The 19,159-nt window shown below is 29.8% G+C and overlaps 2 protein-coding genes across 2 annotated transcripts; one reads left to right on the top strand and one right to left on the bottom strand.

Moving 5' to 3' along the window:
- Nucleotides 1-12,074: 12,074 nt before the first annotated feature.
- Nucleotides 12,075-14,652, top strand: LOC107849477 (protein HEADING DATE 3A-like). The gene is made up of 4 exons (XM_016694043.2): nucleotides 12,075-12,275; nucleotides 12,492-12,553; nucleotides 13,838-13,878; nucleotides 14,386-14,652. Exons 1-4 carry the CDS (start codon nucleotides 12,075-12,077, stop codon nucleotides 14,625-14,627), a joined length of 546 nt encoding a protein of 181 aa, XP_016549529.2. The 3' UTR covers nucleotides 14,628-14,652.
- A 456-nt stretch (nucleotides 14,653-15,108) lies between these two features.
- Nucleotides 15,109-18,784, bottom strand: LOC107849676 (protein FLOWERING LOCUS T). Its single transcript, XM_016694229.2, has 4 exons — nucleotides 18,545-18,784; nucleotides 17,467-17,528; nucleotides 17,038-17,078; nucleotides 15,109-15,622 (listed from the first exon to the last, which is right to left on the bottom strand). Exons 1-4 carry the CDS (start codon nucleotides 18,773-18,775, stop codon nucleotides 15,396-15,398), a joined length of 561 nt encoding a protein of 186 aa, XP_016549715.2. The 5' UTR covers nucleotides 18,776-18,784; the 3' UTR covers nucleotides 15,109-15,395.
- Between the last annotated feature and the right edge of the window lie 375 nt (nucleotides 18,785-19,159).

Below are 19,159 nucleotides of genomic sequence, written 5' to 3'. Positions count from 1 at the left end.
TTGGCACATCAATGAAGTGTTTTGGAGTCATCAATGCCATAACAATGAAGTAGGAACTTATTGGTATATCAATAAAATGTTTTGGAGTCATTAATAGGACATGGATCTTGTTTGAGTAACCGGATACCTTCTGACATTCATTAGTGCAATAGACATGTAAGATTTGAAAAACAAGTAAGTATTGGAATGTCTTGACATCTTGTAGGGTGGAAATAAGTTCATTGGTAACATAGGACATCATACAAAACCATTATGGATCACATGTTATTGAATAACTTTGGAAACTTTCTTAATAGAACAATTGTTCACTTTTATGCCAAAGATATGGTATAAAGTATGCTTTACATACCTGACTGTCAACCTTCAATACTAGTCCCAAATGGACTTCCTGTCTTTTCGGATTACTTATCTACAATGAACATATATAGCAATCTAGTATTAGCAACCAAACGTCACAATTCAATTATTTGAATTCACCAAACTAGTGGTTAAGTAGTAAGCCTTAATTACCCCATAAAAGGTGTCACTTTAACCCTCTTATACTCCAATTAATTCACATGCCATGCATATTCATACATCATCCTCCAATATCAAGTTTAGATTCATTTATCCTTCCAACCAATCCATTAAACCAAATTGAGCCATAGACATAAATAATTATCAATTCAATAGTATATCATCCACCTTCCATAACTCAATTACCATATCCACCTTCCACAATTCAATACAACCAAACCATGCAAAATAGTCCACAACCCTATTCCCATCACCTTTCAATAACAACCAATACATATAATCCTCTATCACACATATACATATGGAAAAGAATAAAGACAAACAATATTCATACCTTAGAATTCACCTCTTGATTATGCAATCCTGTTTGCACAAATAGTAGGTGCCGTTCGAAGCTCTCGAGATGACAAACGCAGTTATCGGATTACTTTGAAATTTCTACGGTTGAATCAAAAGTAATTTAAAGGTCAAATTTGGCTAGGGTTTGTTCTTTCTCAATGATTGATGATGAAAATGAGTTTTTGAACTCATATACATCTATATATACACATATTACCGTCTATAATATAATAGGAAATGACCAAAATACCTTTAAAATTTAAATAATGTCAAATCTATCCTTTGGTGGACTGTTTTGATAAGCTAAAGTAGATCAACCATAACTCTTTGCTCCGATATCGGATTTGGGTGAAATTGGTATCGTTGGAAGGATAATTCAAAGGGATTTCATTTCATATAAAGTAGGTCACCCAGTTCGTCCTGTACAAGGAGTTATGGTCATTTGAAGTTGACCCTCAAAATCTGTTTTGATAGGCTGAAGTAAAACGAGTATAACTCCTTACTCAGACGTTGGATTTGGATGAAACCAATTGCATTAGAAATAAGACTCAAAGATCTTTCATTTCATAGGTCGCAGCTCTCCCAGTTCATTATATTAAGAGAGTTATGATCGTTCGAATTTGACCCAAAAATTCGGCTGGCCTCAGTAGTTTGTGTGCAGGAAATTTTCCTGCACATTTACTATTCCCAAATATCCCGACCACCATTTTATAGTTTCGAACATGCTCGATTATATCCGAAACCTATTCATTTTTGGAAATATTTATATCGTTGGAAAGCTTATTCAATAACCTTCGCATGAAACCATTGACGGGCAAATTCTTCATAAAATAAAATAAATTAATTTCATATAAATAAGACCAATACATGTACATGAATACGCCGATATACGTACTTGAATACGGGGTGTTACAGTAAACAACACTTAAACTTCTGGTCCTCGTTCAGTTTATTCCCTTTGTTCAGGTGTAGCAAGTTGGCCGTCGTAATGTTTTTGATTTTTGTCACCTTAAAGCAAAAATTCTCTCCCTTTGTTAACACCTTCTTCATTTTTTATTCACTAGGGTATGATGAGCAGTTCAACCCCGTGATCAAACAAAACTCTTTTCAGCCAAAACAAGCATCTTATCGTTCTTGAAAGGCTTGTTGTTAACGCAAATCACATCTCATGATGCATCTTATCGTTCTTGATGCGTCGCAACAACAAATAATGGACCAACTGCCCATTGAACTTGAGATGTTCCGACAAGTTTCTCAAGTGTCCAAAACAGGACCGCTTGATTCTTTTCTTCAATTCCTGGTCGACAAGAACTTGCTGAAATTATCGATAAGCAGTCATTCTTGATCTAATCGATATCTTTGCCGGGAAAGATCTGACCTCGTCCATTATAGTTCGAAGGTCTTACCGCTTCACGGAAATGAACCTTGAAAGAGATGAAATGGACAAGGGATCATTATCCCCATCATCACTATTTCTCCCGCTTCCCTCGCTCTCTTCACTGTCACCACTAACACTGCGCCTAGCAACATCTTCACTGGACTCGATGTAGACGCCTATCTCCTTTAACTCCAAATCTGATTCGAACACCGACTCTTCAATTTTCTTTCTTTTTGAGACATTTTCAACTGACTCAGCTTTTCTTTTTCTACTGTTACCAGCAGAATCAGAAGCGGTACTGACTTTCCGTTTAGGAATGATATTTTTTTTTACCCATTTTCAACCCAATCTACACCTGCTGAACAAATCTCCCATTTTCAGTTCATAGACCTCAAGTCTATCAACAAAAATAACTCAATGCTCAAATGACCCCTTCCCCCCCTCCCCCCCCAAAAAAAAAAATTAAGAAATACCCCACCATTAAACAGTTCACTACAATAACTGAACTAAAATCCAACATGCAGTATCAAAACACCACAATTGCTAAAAATTAAACTAGTACACCTAATTAAACTAATTAGCTATTAATTTTTCAATTTTCACTATTTCCGCAATCATATTTTAAAATAATTCCATACATCTAAAAATTAATTTCAATCGACTGCATTCTAATTTTATAGACCACGGGTCTACAGACAAAAATAGGTCACTGTTTGAATCAAATTATCAAAATAACAGTTATCCCACCATTCAACACTTCATTGCTATATAAAAAAACAAAACTAAACTAAAACTCCTAAACAAAAATTTCTAAATTGAACACCGCGAACGACGAAAAAATCTGTCAAAACTATTGAATAAAACCTCAACCATTGCATCAAAATCAAACTCATTACCTATAAAATTATAATTCTTTAAATCCTTAATCAACCAAATTCAAAAAAAAATAAAAAATTAAATTTCCTACATCACTACGAATCGATTAGTAAAGAAATATGTTTAAATGAATCTAGAAATGATCACAACTTTATTTTAACTAACCTTATGAAGCAATAACGACCCCTTAGCAGCTGGAGAAGAAGAAGAAACGAAAATGACGATTTTGGGATGAAGGTTTCGTAAGCGGGAGTTGAGAGAATTGAAGAGAAGAGAGAGAGATGATTTATTTTGAATTTTGGAATAAGTGGAGAGTGTTAGTATATTATATTAAATTTGCAAAGTTCTAAAAATGATAAAATGATCCCTTGGCCCACCTGTGGCCCCACTTTTTCAACTTTTTTCAATTTTTTATAGCCTAACCCTAAAAATTAAATCAAAAATAAATTTAGTGGGTAAATGGCAAAATAGTTTTGGAAAAGGATAGTCTTGCCAATTTTTCCTAGATAGTTAAGTTAACCACATAAAAAAAAATTTCTTTAATTATATAAATTATTGTCAATTAGAACAAAGCTGAGGTTTTACGGCCTATATAGAGGATAATTTGTATAAATTAGGGAGATGACATAGTCTAAGTAATTAACTTATTGGGCACTTAAAAACACGCATAAAATTTTTTGAAAGGAATTTGGATGGAAAGTGTCTAAATATAAATATTTTATCATGTATTTAGTTGATGTTTGATTAGATAAATTATAATTTAGATATTAATAAAATTTATTGAAAAATTTAAGATGTTATCGATTTATTAAACCTAAAAGACTTTGTGCTTGTGGATGGTATGTCAGTTGGGGACTTTCCAACATCTCGAGGTCGACCTATAACGGAAAATTTTATTATGGTTGAGGTTCAACCAACAAAAGTTGGATGAGGCTCCATTGTCTTTTTGACACATGGAACAGTGGCCCATTAAATTATTTTTACAAGAGAAAAAAATATAGTATTATGGACATGCGTCCTATCAAGAATAATGAATTGAGCTAAATACTTTCTCCTTCCAGTTTTAATCGTCACAAATTGAGATGACACACTTATTAAGAAAAATAATTAATAATATAATTATTTTATTATAATATTTCTATTAAGTGATGTTTACATGTGTCATAAAATTAATTTGAAGAAAAAGTAATTAATGCTAAGGGTAAAATAGAAAAAAAATTATTTTTTTTTTATATATCAAAAATGATAAATAAAAATAAAAATTTAATCAAAAAATTAGTGATAAATAAAAGTGAATAGAGAAAATAAATAATAGTTCGTATAGAAAAAGGCAATAAAAATTGAATGCCTGTGTCTTCAGCAGGCACAACAGCAAGTAAATAAATATAAAAAGTGCATAATTTGTAATTTGCATAATTTACTATGTGTACATTAATGATTGATATTTTTTCATCAGTTATCATCTTAATTAAGTGGATCATGGTTGTAAATGATTTACCATAAATTGCTTAAGTATTTGTTGGAAGATTAGCAGTTCATCCGAGGACAAAATAAAAATACCTTTTACACTACGAAAGGATGTGATGCAGCAGATGAGGTTACTTTTTCCTTAATCAGAGGTCTCGAATTCGAATCCTAGATATGAAAAAATTCTTAATAGAAAGCATCGAATGGAAAAAAATAATCTTTTAGAGTTTCATTAAGTTTCATCAATCTTTAATTGAATGCAAATCTAATTAAAAGTACATGTATATGTTATATAGGAGTATAATTTCATGCAAATAATACTGATTGTTTTTTTTTTTTCTACTTTGTTACTTGTAAATAATTGGAAAAGATATTTTTATTATTTTGCAAGAAATTAAGGATATTAATTAAGATGAAAATTATTTTAAAATGTAGAAAATAGTTTCAAAATACTCTAGTCTTATTTTTGTTAATCTTTCATATAATAATTTATTTTGATTAAAAATTTGTCAAAGTTAGAGGAAAGAACCAAGATCTGAACATCAAATTTTGAAATTTTTGTAGCATCAGCAAGATCAACCAAGATTTGGATACCATTTTCCTTAAAAAAATTTAAGGGATGTATTTCACTATAATTAATCTTATTAATAATTCTTCGAAGCTCCCCAGTTGACTAGCCATCTTTATTTTTACTTATCCAATTTTGACTTGGCATGTCATTAAAAAAAATATAATTAGCATGATTATTTTACCACACTGTTTTTATTAATTGATGCTTAGTATTAGGCACTGAAAATAATTTAGGAAATAAATACTTAATATTGAAAGCAAAATATTTTTAAAAAATATTTTTCTTGATATATCAAAAATAACGAGTAAAAATAGAATTAATTTTAGAAATAAGTTAAAAGTACAAATTAACGGAAGAGTACTATAGTTATTTAAACTAAGGATAATATTAAGAAAACATAATTAAACTTTTTTAATTTACTAAATGAATAAATAAAAAATCATTTTCAAAAAGCTTGATGGGACCAGTGTCAATTACTCTAAGTATATTTTTTCTCTAGTTATTTTCACTTTAGCTATAAAAATAGATAGATGGGCCCACTATTCCATGTGTCAAAAAGGCAATGGAGCCTCATCCAATTTTTGTTGGTTGGACCTCAACCATAATAAAAAATTTTAAAATTTATATATATACACAAACTAAAGTTACCTTATTACATTAAATATCAATTTGGTTAAGTATTTACACAAATCCCAAATTAATTATATAAATTCCTTTTTTTGCTACTTTCTCTCTCATAAACCTTATACATCTAAAACACTATATTTTCTTCCTATTTTGCTCCCTATCTGCTCCCATTAAACCCGATATTTTCTCTATATTTGAAAACCCTTTTTCCACGGCAAAATTCAAGTAATCTATTTGGAGGTTATCAATTTGTAAGTTTTGAAGCTTTAATTGATTTTATTGATTTACTTTTTTTTTTTCAACCTTACCAATTTAGGATTTGTTTCGTTTATTCTCTCAATGCATGTTCATTTCTATGAAATTACTGTATTTTGCAAGTATATTCGACTTTTGTAGTTTGATATTTTCATTTTTCTTCATATACTACAAGTTAGATTTTTGATTTTCTTGGTTTGTACTTGCTTTTGCTTAATCGATATAGTGTAAAATTGGTAATGGATTTTCGTCCTAACTTTAGTTTAAGACTTAGTCAGTTAGATTCTCAAAAACAAGATATTCCCGTTGGGTTTGTTCCTGGTACATTTGATTGCAAAGAATCCAATTTCGCAGAGAATCGTTCAAAGCATCGAAACGAACCGGCAACAATGCATAAATTGAAGGAAGCGGCTAGTTCTAGATTGAAGAAGTCAGATTCTAAAGCGGTAAGTAAGAAGAAGTTTGATGATTCCGGTCGATCACGTCTTTCAAAGATATTGATTATGAGTTTATGTATAAGTTGACATATGTATAATAAGACATTATACATTAGCTATTTCATCCCACTAATGTATGATGTAGGTATTCTGAAATATATTTCTATATGTTGTACATTGGCAGTTATGAAAAAAAAAACAGTTATAAAGTATTAATTTTGTATAAGGTGACATTATACATTACATCAGTTTACTTTTTAAATGTGTAAGCTACCCTCATACATGTATATCTGTTGCTTAATTAGGTCTGATATTAATTTTGAGATCTGTAAGTTACCCTCATACATGTGTAATTGTTGTTTATTTAGGGTCTGATATAAATTGTTAGATGTATAAATAACCATCATACATTTGTATCTGTTGTTTAATTATGATCCTGATTTAAATTTTTAGATGTATAAGTTACCCCATACAGGTTTAACTGTTATTTTTAGATTACAATTAGAAAAGTACATGGAAACTTGCTTCAAATTATCAACTTTCAAATATTGATGAGAATTGGAAGGAGTGATTATGATACTTATTATTCTTCATCTAAAGTTTTGATTAGGAAATGTGTTGGTTTAGATGAAAAAAGTATTGATAATTCTCAAATTCAATGGTTCAAGTTTGTGTCAGTCAATGTTTAGTAGAGTTCACGAGATTTTTTTGATAGGAGCCCATATGTAAAATTGCATTGAGTATGTTGTTATATTGACATGAATAGAGTTGCAACTTATTATAATTTTTACATAATTTTGAATATATAATTTTAGTAATATTGAGTTGATCTTATCTGTTTAATTGACTCTCGAGAAGCAATAATATCACTTAACTTGAAGCCGATTAAGTAAATAATAGGTCGCAATTTGAAGCGATCTACATGATCTACAAATATAGATTATAGTCTTATCTATTACTATTCCATACCAATCTACTATCTATTAACTATGACTCTAAAAGAGAACGTGTATCTTGTGAACCAAGCCATACTACAAATTTAATAGGTTATAGTAAACCATCTATTTTATTTTTCAACCAACTTTACATATTATGGGAAATTGTGAATAATTTATCTTGTAAGTAACGTGATTGGATACAAATTAAGATATGGTGTACATTTGACCCAAAACATTCTACAAACTTTTCACGTTATAGTAAATTACCTATATTTTGTTTCAACTAGTTTTACTTATTGTGATAAATTAAGTATAGTCTTTTACATAACCTGATAGGATACAAATTCTTTTTAGCTATTACCACTTATAATTCGAACAGAATTCTCCTTAAAAGATCAGATAAGGATTAATTTTTTGAGATAAATTTTGTTTTGTCCGATCACATCAACATTAACTACTGCTATAAATATACGAGATCAATCAATTCTTTTCGTTCAGCATAACCAACTTTATTTCATAAGTGTAATCACTATTTCTGATAGACCCTCGGCTTATGCTCTTTGATACTCTTCGGATAAAAACATGGTGAAATTAGCCACAATATTTATTTTTCTTTGCTTTTTTGCAACTTTTTCTCATTATTTACCATTATCAACAAGTTCTAGATGGATAGTAGATGATGCAACTGGTGAAAGAGTAAAATTAGTTTGTGGAAATTGGTCTGGCCATATAGAGACCATGTTACCAGAAGGCCTAGATCTGCAGCCCATTAACCATATTGCTAGGTACATTTTCGATTCATTCATAAAAAACGTCTTCAAGACCCACTTGCTATCTTTGTTACGATAATTCAGTACAGAGCTTCAATTTTTTTACACTGAGTCAATGAATTAAAAAAAAGTATTAAAAAAATATATATATGGACAAAATGCAATTTCCGGCACTGCCCCAGTTTTCATTATACATTTGTCCGAATGTATAATCAAATATTATACATTCGTAATTTAATTATTCAACTACACAAAAATCAACTATAAAACACAAACTACTTCAGAATGTCTAAAACCATATTACCATACATTTCTTGGACTGACACAGTTTCGTTATACATTGGCATGAATGTATAATAACACATTATATATTCGTACCTTTATGAGTTTCAGCAACACAGAACCCAACTTTAGAACATAAACTTCTTCAAAACCTCTAAAACCATATTACCATATATTATAAGATTAGCAAATAAAACCGATACACAATACAACACTTGTCGAAAGTGGTAATACAAAGCGAAAAATTAACCAATTCAGAAAATTGTTTCTTCAACTAAACAAACCCTCACTCTATTGTCGTTCCTTATGACAATTGGAGAAGAATTTCCTTCAACCACATATTTAACTTCAATTTTTTACGTACTTCATCGATATCCAATTTCATGGCGATCGTAGAAATCAATTTCAAGAAAGTTATACTTTCCAAAATAATTATTCCGTCACTTTTGTATGACTAATAACTCATTTCTGACTCCCAAATTTTAAAATATCGCAACAATATTCATATTGATTTTAGTAGTATTGAAGAACGTATATAGAAGAAATTGGTTGTTTTTTGCTTTTTAAATAGTTTCCAGAAAAAAATAAAAAAAATTGATGTTTAAGAAATTTTTTGAAATTCAAACATCAGCTACTAGTTTTATCCATAAACGAGTTAATGTTAGCTAATTATTGCCGTTAATTAAGAAATTATAAAATAATTTATGATTTCTCTTACCTTAAATTTAGGATTAGTTGTTTCATCATGCATTCGACCAATGTATAATAGAAGACTGAATGTATGAGTATCTTTGCAAAAATCGAAAGAGAGAAAATAAGAAGGGACTTTGTGTAATTAGTTTCATTAACTAGGAAATTATGTTGTTTACACTAACATTTTCCACCTATAACCACTTGTTTTTTGCTGAACAAGTGGTAATTCAATTTGGTTAGTAAGTATTTTAATTTAAGATTGTGCGTCCAGACATTTCAACTTAATTTCAATCCATAACTAAATACTTCAACTTGCTCTACCATGTCTCATAGATACTAACTGCTAAAGTAACATATATAAAATGTCTAGATGATTGTTTTTAAGTTGGAGCATTCAACTGACACTGAAACGTCTGAAAATATACATACTCAAAATTAAAATGTCTAATTATCTATTTAATCCAAATCAAAATATCTATTATGCATTATGCCTTCTTTGGGGTTGGGGTGGGGTGGGGTGGAGTGGGTGGTTAGTGAAGAGACTTAATATACTCTTGACTTTTCAAATTCGTTGATCAGAATGTGGTACACATGCATGATTAAGATGCATACTTTTTTACCTTTTTTGGGACTTAAAACTATACAAGTTGATGTAGGTATGGCAAAGAGTTTGGTTTAAGTGTGCAGATTAAATCTTTTCCATTGGAAAAGAGAAAAAAAATCTCTACCAGTTGCAAGTTGGGTGCTTGTCAAAAAAGGCTCGTAATCGGTTTCAATTTATTTGTCCCATTTTTTATTTAATTTATTTAAAAAAATACCTAAGACGTCAAGATATATTAAAATATATTTCATATATATATATATATAGTTTAAAATATACAAAATTAATTTAAAACTGCTTTTTTATTTTTTAAAATTTTGTGCCAAGTCAAATTCAGATAAATAAATTGAAACTAACTAATAATATATGATTTAGAGAAAAACACTAAAGATGTAACTCACCTAGACTTTCCTAAATTAAATTGTGGGTTGCTCTGAATAGGCTCATTATGGCTTTTCAAAATCTTTCTAGACAGATACACTAAGTTTAATTACAAAACCTATATGACTTTATTTTGTCTTGAGCCGAGGGTCTATTGGCAATAGCATTTCTACTTCACCACTAAGGTAGTGTTATGGATTGTGTATGCTCTACCCTCCTCGGATCTCAAAATATGAAAATACAATGAGTATGTTGTTGTACTGGAGAACCTATATATATTGTTATAAGCAGGGCAGGTAAAAAGCGGGTGAAAATATTATGCATGACAGGGCAGGACGGTTTGAGATTTCGTGGGTTAATATTGAACCTACACCACTTATTTTAGATCACAAGCTTTAAAAGTTTTTTCATCTTAAATTTTGTTCGAGTCAAACAATATCACATCCATTTAAAAGGAAAATAGTAAATTTGTTTCCCAATGGTAAGAGTTTAAACCTATAAAGTGGATTAAGAATATGATGAATATCTTGTTATTGATTTCATGTTTTCAAAAGATAGTGAATATTTTTTTATTTTTTTTAAAAAAAAAAGAAACATCGTAGTATTCAGTGTTGAAAAAAGCTTTAACATTTCTTAAAAGCTATCCAAATTTCACGAAAATTAATTTTGACAAGTCAGAATAGGGAATCTTAGTATTCAGTGTTGAAAAAACTTTTTCAAGTCCAAACTACACATGATGTTTTGACAAGATTTCAAAAATAAAATAAAAATTCCAATGGAATAAAAAGAAACAAAAGAGATGATAAAGCCAAAAAACAAATCAAGAGAGTAGGTAAAACAAATCAATAAATAGGACTAACTAGATTCTTTAGAATTATAAGTCAATGTCAAGGTATGCTTATACTATATAGTAGCATTTGGAGTTCAAAGATTTGTATTACTATTTATCATATCGACATAAATATATCGAGTAACTTAGTTCTCTAAGATTTGAACAAATGAAAGAAAAACATATAATGTTTTGCTTCCATCAAAGGCGGACCTAGCTCTAGATAGCTTATTCCTTATTGTAAGCTACATATTCACACGACTTAGTAGCTTTTGTCCAAATTCTGTGTATGTATATATTACAAAAATCATTAAATTTGCACAAAATGTCTTATTGCGAACTGAATTGTATAATTATATATTAAATTGATGTCACTTAGGAAACCCATAAACTTTGACTCCTAAATTCGTCTCGTGAGGCCACACTCTTAATTAAGTACAGACACTCCGTTGGTATTTGAACCAACAACCTCTAGGATACGTACATTCATTGTTTGGTTGCTGATCAGAAAGTAAATTATTCATGTATTAAAATTAAAAACACAGTAATTAGCACCACACTCGATAGAATTTTAATCACTATACGTATAAAATTCAGCAAACCAAGTACAAACCGATATTTGGTTATTAGTTTACAATCACACATAACTAAAAGTCTAAAACATGATAATAACACGAGGCACTTTATGCATTACTTTATGCGAGGTAAAAAATGAATTAACTAAACCCTAATATTTGTATAATTATAATCAACAACCAAACGTAATTGTTCTCAACCCTCTTCATTAATTACTCATGTATTAAAATTAATAACATAATTAGCATCACCTTCTATATTAGTCACTATACGTATAAAGTTCAGCAAACTAAGTACAAATCGATCTTTGACTATCAATTTACAACCACACATAACTAAAACATGATAATAACATGAGTCTATCACTTTATGCGGGGTAAAAAATGAATCAACTAAACCCTAATAATTGTATAATTTTAATCAGCAACCAAATGTCGTTATTCTCAACCCTCTTCATCAATCAGTATCACCCGTAGGGTACCCTACTCTTTTTGACTTATAAATAGCAATGTATCTAGTTTCTTAATTTCCAATCATCATGGTTAGAGTAAGAGAGCCACTAGTAGTTGGTAGAGTGATAGGGGATGTATTGGATCATTTCACAAAATCAGTTGAACTTAAAGTAAGTTACATTAGGGACCAAGAAGTTTACATCGGTTGTCAACTTAAACCTTCTCAAGTCATTAACCAACCTAGGGTTAATGTCGGTGGCAATGATCTACGTACATTTTACACTCTTGTAAGTTCAATTCTACTCTACCAAACCCTTTTGTTGAGTCGAAAATTTTTCGGAAATAGCCTCTCTATTATCCAGAGGGTGAAATGGAATAAAAAATTATGAATCTTTTTGTGATAAACATATTCGTTTTACAAGTTTGTTATTATGGATACAGTTCTGTAGTGAAACAGACTAATGACCTTTTTTTTTTTTTTTTTTTTTTGTTCTATTTATAAGGTTATGGTGGACCCCGATGCTCCGAGTCCAAGCAATCCACATTTAAAAGAGTACTTACATTGGTTAGTATCTTTCTTCCCTCTAAAGAAAATTTGATTCTATAGTCTATTATATGAAACTCTTGGGTTAAATTTGACAAATGATAAGTTAACTATTATTTTTTTCCTAAATGATAAGCAATATAATAAAAAAATTTGGTTGGATCAGGTCGGTTGGGTGTTTTTTTTTTTAATTTGATTTGTTAGATTTAAACATAAAAATAAAAGAATGAAAAATAGTGGATTGATCGGAAAAGTACATATTTCGGCCAATGTGATTTTTAGGTTAGTTTGTCGAAAGTTTAGTTATTTTTGTGTTAGAAAAAATAGTTAAGTTACTTTTATGGCCAAAAAAAAAAGTGATAGTTAACTTACTAGCAGTGAAATTTACCCGAAACTATGTACATTACAACCAACTATCCATTTTAATCAATTCAAATTCAATCCAATTCGTCCATTTGAAACCCCAAGAAATTACTAATTACAGCCAATTACTACTAGTTCTTCTCTTTTGATCCTAGGTTATCTTTAGGAAGTTATAGTAAATTCTTATAAAAATATAAAGTATTATTATATTTCATTCTTAAATTTTGTCAAATTTGTTCACGGGTTGATTTAAGGACCTGCAAGTACGTACCAAACTTTATATTGTGTCTTTGTTGCCCTGAATAGATTAATACTTTGTGAATCACTGAATTATGAATTAGTAGTGCATATAATCTATATACATACACATATTTCTCTCTCTATATATATAGATAGATAGATAAAGAGAGAAAGATTTGAATATATAACATAAATAAGAATTAAATAATAATTTAATGTATCCTTATTGGGTTATCGGTTTAACCAATAACCCAATAAGCGAAAATCGATACCGAACCGTTTACCCAATAAAATTTTTTATAAAACCAATAAAAAACCGTTAACCCGATAACCCAATACCGATAACTCAATAACACTTTTATCAATTTGATTTATTAATTGCTTCGATTCCTGCACAACCCTAACCTTAAATTTACGAAACTAAAAGTTATCTTGCTTTTTTGTCTGAATTTTTTTTCTAAAGATACTGACAAATGTGACCTTTCATCAACTTGCCTTTTACTAAACAAATGTGTGTGGGGGTTTGGGGGGGGGAGTGGGGGTTGCCCGGGGGGTTGATGGGTTCTTTATTTTGGAAGAAATTAGCAAATAGTCAATTATATTTTTGAATTGCTAGTTATATATTATATGTATAATTATAATATTATATGTTATTAATTATCACTATATATGTGGCTCTAACTAATTATGAACAATGATCAGGTTGGTCACTGATATTCCAGCTACTACAGGTCCAAGTTTTGGTTAGTGCTTTAATTCTATATATATGGCCCTTTATATTACTATAATTATATCTCTTTTTCTCATGTTCTTATATATTACTAATATCTTTATTGCTCTACCCAAAAAAAAAAAAAAAAATCCTTGTTGGTGCATAAAATTTCAACTCTATATATTTCTTGTCACATCGTGTAGAATATCGAATATATTCGTCTGAAATTTGATAATTTTTATCAAGATCAACTTCAGACATTTTTAACTGAAATATCGTGGTTTTAACTTACTTCAAACATCTTTTACTAAAGTTATGGCCTTACCAAAGCCAAAAATTCAGATCTTTCAGTATGAGGTAAGGACATATATTTCTCCGAACTTCAGACATATATGATTAAATTAAAGTTGGGTATATTTTTATTGGTAAGATTAATATGCATTATTTATAAAAATACCCTTCACCTTATTATTTATGTTCGTGCAATATACATACCGAACGTATATTACTTTTTTTAATTTATTTTAATTTTATGTAGGTCAAGAAATTGTATGCTATGAGAGTCCAAGGCCAACAATGGGAATACATAGATATGTCATTGTATTATTCCAACAATTGGGTAGACAAACAGTATATGCACCAACTGGATCAGTTTGGCGTCAAAATTTCAACACAAGAAATTTTGCAGAAATTTATAATCTTGGTTTACCTGTTGCTGCTGTCTATTTTAATTGCCAAAGAGAAAGTGGAAGTGGTGGAAGAAGATTTATTTTATGTTGAATAAGAGCAGAACCACAAGCGTTTATTGTATAATTACTTTTATTTAAGCTACATTTTTGTATGAACTCTATCTTCTTGGATAGCTGATTAAAAGTAATTGATAAAAAAAAATAATTGAAAGAGGAATTTTTGATGTACTTTATTTGTGCTCTACATATTTGAGTTTTATATGCTCTATGCTTATGATTCAAAAATTAAGACTTCATTCATGTTTTACGTGATTGATGCATGTGTCTCATCTTTTTAATGCTTCAAATATTGGACTTTTGATTAGTGTGTATATTTTTTAGTTAATTAGTGTATATTTTTTGTGCAACATGTTACACATTGTATAACTTACACAAATATTGATAGCTTATTTTACATTGCAAATCTTTCAAATGTCCGCATCGAATCAAAATACATCATATTGATGAGACAATAAGTATAGCTTTTAGTTAATTAGTGTATATTTTTTGTGCATTAAGTTACACATTATATAACATACAGAAATATTGATAGCTTATTTTATATTACAAATCTTTAAAATATCTGCACCGAATCAAAATACACCATATAAATGAGACGATGAGTACATTTCAATACAAATCTTTCTTATCCGCTGGCTGATGGTCCTCTTCTTAGAGTCAAATGGCTTTTGGTTATGATGACTACTAAAGACTTTATAGTTTTTTCTTGGATAATTAACAAGTTGCTCGGACTCCTTAAAAACGTTGAAAGTTGTATGTCCAATAATTCTCTAACTGAGAATAATATTTCTAATCAAGATTACAATATTCGACGGCCACCAGTACCATTTTCTCTCTGACAATTGTAATAAACAGCATTTACTGGCGATCCAAGATTATAGAGTCGTGCAAAATTCCTTGTATCGAAATTGTGGCGATTTTGAGGAGCATAAACAATTTCTCGATGTAATTGACGAAATAAAATAAAAACAAGTCGATGTATTCCCATTGTAGGTCTTGGGCATTCATAAGACACCAATTCATTGCCTATATATCACAAAAATAAACAATCAAATATACAATTTTAGATTGCGGTTTAAAGAGACTGAAATTTTTAGGAGAAAATAGTAAATCACAAACTCTAAAAGTTATGTATATTAAGCGATGATCAAATATTTTGTTTAGTCCCTATGTGGTGGGATACAAAATGTTTATTTGGGTAAATTAATCAAAAATGCATGACATTCAAATTTGGCGTACTACAAAGATAGACATTTTTATTTGATCTCAAGTGACAACTATTTAAATATTTTAATTTTAAGAATATATATTTAGATACCTTAACTCGTCCTTGCTCTGTTTCGTGGACACGTGACATTGGTTTGGCACATAAATTTGGAGGTGTTTTAAGTTGGACTGTTCAACTGATACAATGAATACGAGTTGAAGTGTCTACATGTTCATTCTCATAAAGTTGGAGTGTTCAGGTGCCATTTAAATCTTAGTTAGAACTCGTTTGGTCATGTGACATGAAATCATGATATTATGAAATCATATAAGATAAAGTTGAAATTTTGTTTGGACATGCAATTTTTGATTTTGAAATTATATTTTTTTCCATATTAATATAAAAATCCCATAAGGTTTGAAAACTATCAAAATTATAATGCTTCATACAATCTTACCAAATATGCAAAAGTTCATGACAAAGGAATTTTACACTATTACAAAGATATTCTAAAAAAAAAATACAATATTATTAATCAAACTTTTGCTTAAAAAGTTAGTAAAACTGACTGTGTGAAGGAAATGAGATAGTAGTGCGTAAAGCTATGAAGTTCGTATGTGAAATACATAAAAATAATTTATGTTGGTGAGAATAATGGTTATATATGAGATATAAATATGATTTAAAGATTGATAATAAGAGAAACAATGGTGGGTCCTTTTAGACAAATTATATATTTGTGGGCCAATTTTTGTATTTAAATTTATTCGAAATCATGATATGAAATTTCAAGCCACACTTTTTGGAGAATATAAAATTTCATACCTTGATATGAAATCACGAAATGAAATCACATATTTAAACGTTGATTTCATCTCATGATTTCAATAATGGACTTCATATCGCATGTTAAACGCACACTTAATATGTCTATATATGGATGTATATATTATGCCTTCAAATATCCTCTTTAGTTTTATGACCAGTTTTAACCTCAATGTTAGATGACTAATTATCATGCAAAATGAAGAAATTTTTACATCATAACTAAAAATCACTTTTACTTGTTATAATATATGCAAATCTCAATGTATGCAACGTGAACATGTTATATACATATATAGTTTAATATTATTTTAAAATAATAATAATAATAATAATAATAATAATAATAATAATAATAATAATAACAGAAATATACTATGTGTCATGATAGCATGAAGAAAAGACTTACCAAAGGTTACTCCTGTGGTTGCTGGGATATCAGTGACCAACCTAACAAAGTTATTATGAGAACATGTTGTAATTGTGTAATTTGAATAATTATTATACTATATGTTTTAATAAAATTGCAATTGAAAATAAAATATTGAAGTTGAAAAACTTAATCTAAAACATATGCCAAAGAGTATTAATATTCAGGGACGGAACCAGTATTTGCAGATTCAACAAAACTCGATAATTTTGACTCAGTTCATTATCAACTTTGCTAGGTAGCTATAGAACTTTAGTAAAGTTTTTACTTAAATTGCAAATTAAATGGAATAAATCCATCACACGCAAATTTGATAGTTACTGCAATTTTAACACCAAAAATTCTTAGATAAAAATTATAAATTTTTATTTTTATTTTAAAAATATATATATAAAAAAAGAAACTAACCAGTGCAAATACTCCTTGTGGTATGGGTTGCTTGGAGTTGGAGCATCAGGATCCACCATAACCTTCACAAATAATAGTAACAATTAATTTAAAATGGATTTCTAATCTTATTATAAAAAGAGAAAAAATGACTTCACTCACTTATAAACGTAGGAAGTCATTTTCCTAACGGATTTAAATTATATATACTAACAGTATAATTATAAAATTTCAGTGTCGTGTAATTTGATCTGTTATAATAGGTTACGTACTTATCATGCAATTAAATAATATTACTTATAATTACTTTCTGAGTGATCTTATTATGTGAATAATTTTTACACCATCAACATTGTTATCAATCCTTAAACATTATTATTAAAAATGTGGGTTTTTTCTAACAATTATCAAAGCATGTGGATATTATAAGAGCCTCATCTCTCACCCATCAACAAGAAGAAAATATTTTATGTAACCACACAAGTGGGGTCTGAGGAGGGAGTATACCAAAGAAGAAGCCAGTCTACTTATAGGGGGTTCGTTCGAACCCCCTTCGACGGAAATTTATATTATAAACACATGGTTAAAATAATTTTTGTGTATATATTGTCGAGTTAAACCCCCTTTGGTGAATTTTTCTTCAGTTTTTGAACTCCCTCAGCAGAAATCCTACCGCTGCCTCTAATGTATACACAACTTTACTCTTATATTGCAAAGGCAGGGACACTGTTTAAAGTATGAGTAATACTTTTAATACTGAGAAGGGAAACTAGATAGTGGTTGACTACTTGTTAACCTGCTACTTTACCTCACTCCTCGGCCCCGTATCCTCCAATTTAGGGTCATGTCCTTTGTTAAGATATATATAGGTATACCATGTCCTATATCTAATCACTTTCCCTTAATACTTCTTTGATTGGTCTCTCTCTCCTCAGACTCACCATCATTTTTAAAAAAAAAGTTTAAAAATAAATTTAAGATGCGTGTACAAAATGAACAAGAAAAACAATGACACTTGTATATCAAAGGTGTATAGCTAGTGCAATATATACATAGAGCAAAGAGAGAGTAGGTAGATAATTGTGTATATATAGTATACCAGAATGTAAAAAGTTCGAAAATCATCCCCTCCAACTTCAACTTTAGGTTGGTTGATCACCATAGAAGGCCTCAAATCACAACCATTTCTAATCTCCCTATTGTTATAAGCAACTCTTAGATTAATAGACCTTGTAAAGGGATCCAAAACATCCCCAATCACTCTAGCAAGTGCCAATGTATCTGTTTCTCTTTGCATGATCAATACTATATATGCAATGAGTCCATGCATCTTATGAGCTAGAATTGAAGGGTATTTATACAAGCTAACTTTTGGTATATCCTGGAAAGGGAGCCTTGGAGTAACTGGTAGAGTTGTTGTCGTGTGACCAGGAAGTCATGGGTTCTAAGCCTCGGAAACAACATTTGGCAGAAATGCAAGGTAAGGTTGCGTACAATACGCCCTTGTGGTGGGGCCCTTCCCCAAACCCTGCGCATTGCAGGAGCTTTAATGCACCGGATTGCCCTTTAACTTTTGGTATATCCACTTGCATTGTGTTTTTCTTTTTGTGCTATTCTAAGAATCTAAAATCAACATCATTCTTTTTGTTTTTAATTTTTCTCCAAGTTGATGATATCCCTTTGTATACATGGTATGCGATCCACTTGCGATTTC

This window comes from Capsicum annuum, chromosome 12, assembly GCF_002878395.1.
Source record: "Capsicum annuum cultivar UCD-10X-F1 chromosome 12, UCD10Xv1.1, whole genome shotgun sequence".
Lineage (NCBI taxonomy): Eukaryota > Viridiplantae > Streptophyta > Magnoliopsida > Solanales > Solanaceae > Capsicum > Capsicum annuum.
Note: the sequence above shows the minus strand (reverse complement) of the source record. Positions and strands in the feature narration are given on the sequence as shown.

Excerpts from the sequence above, each read along its gene's own strand:
- LOC107849477 (XM_016694043.2), top strand. The coding sequence starts at position 12,075 with ATGGTTAGAGTAAGAGAGCCACTAGTAGTTGGTAGAGTGATAGGGGAT. Across the intron at positions 12,554-13,837 it reads TTAAAAGAGTACTTACATTG|GTTGGTCACTGATATTCCAG; the intron begins GTTAGTATCTTT and ends AACAATGATCAG. Across the intron at positions 13,879-14,385 it reads TACTACAGGTCCAAGTTTTG|GTCAAGAAATTGTATGCTAT; the intron begins GTTAGTGCTTTA and ends AATTTTATGTAG.
- LOC107849676 (XM_016694229.2), bottom strand. The coding sequence starts at position 18,775 with ATGCATGGACTCATTGCATATATAGTATTGATCATGCAAAGAGAAACA. Across the intron at positions 17,529-18,544 it reads TTCGAACTTTTTACATTCTG|GTTATGGTGGATCCTGATGC; the intron begins GTATACTATATA and ends TTATTTGTGAAG. Across the intron at positions 15,623-17,037 it reads AACCACAGGAGTAACCTTTG|GCAATGAATTGGTGTCTTAT; the intron begins GTAAGTCTTTTC and ends TGTGATATATAG.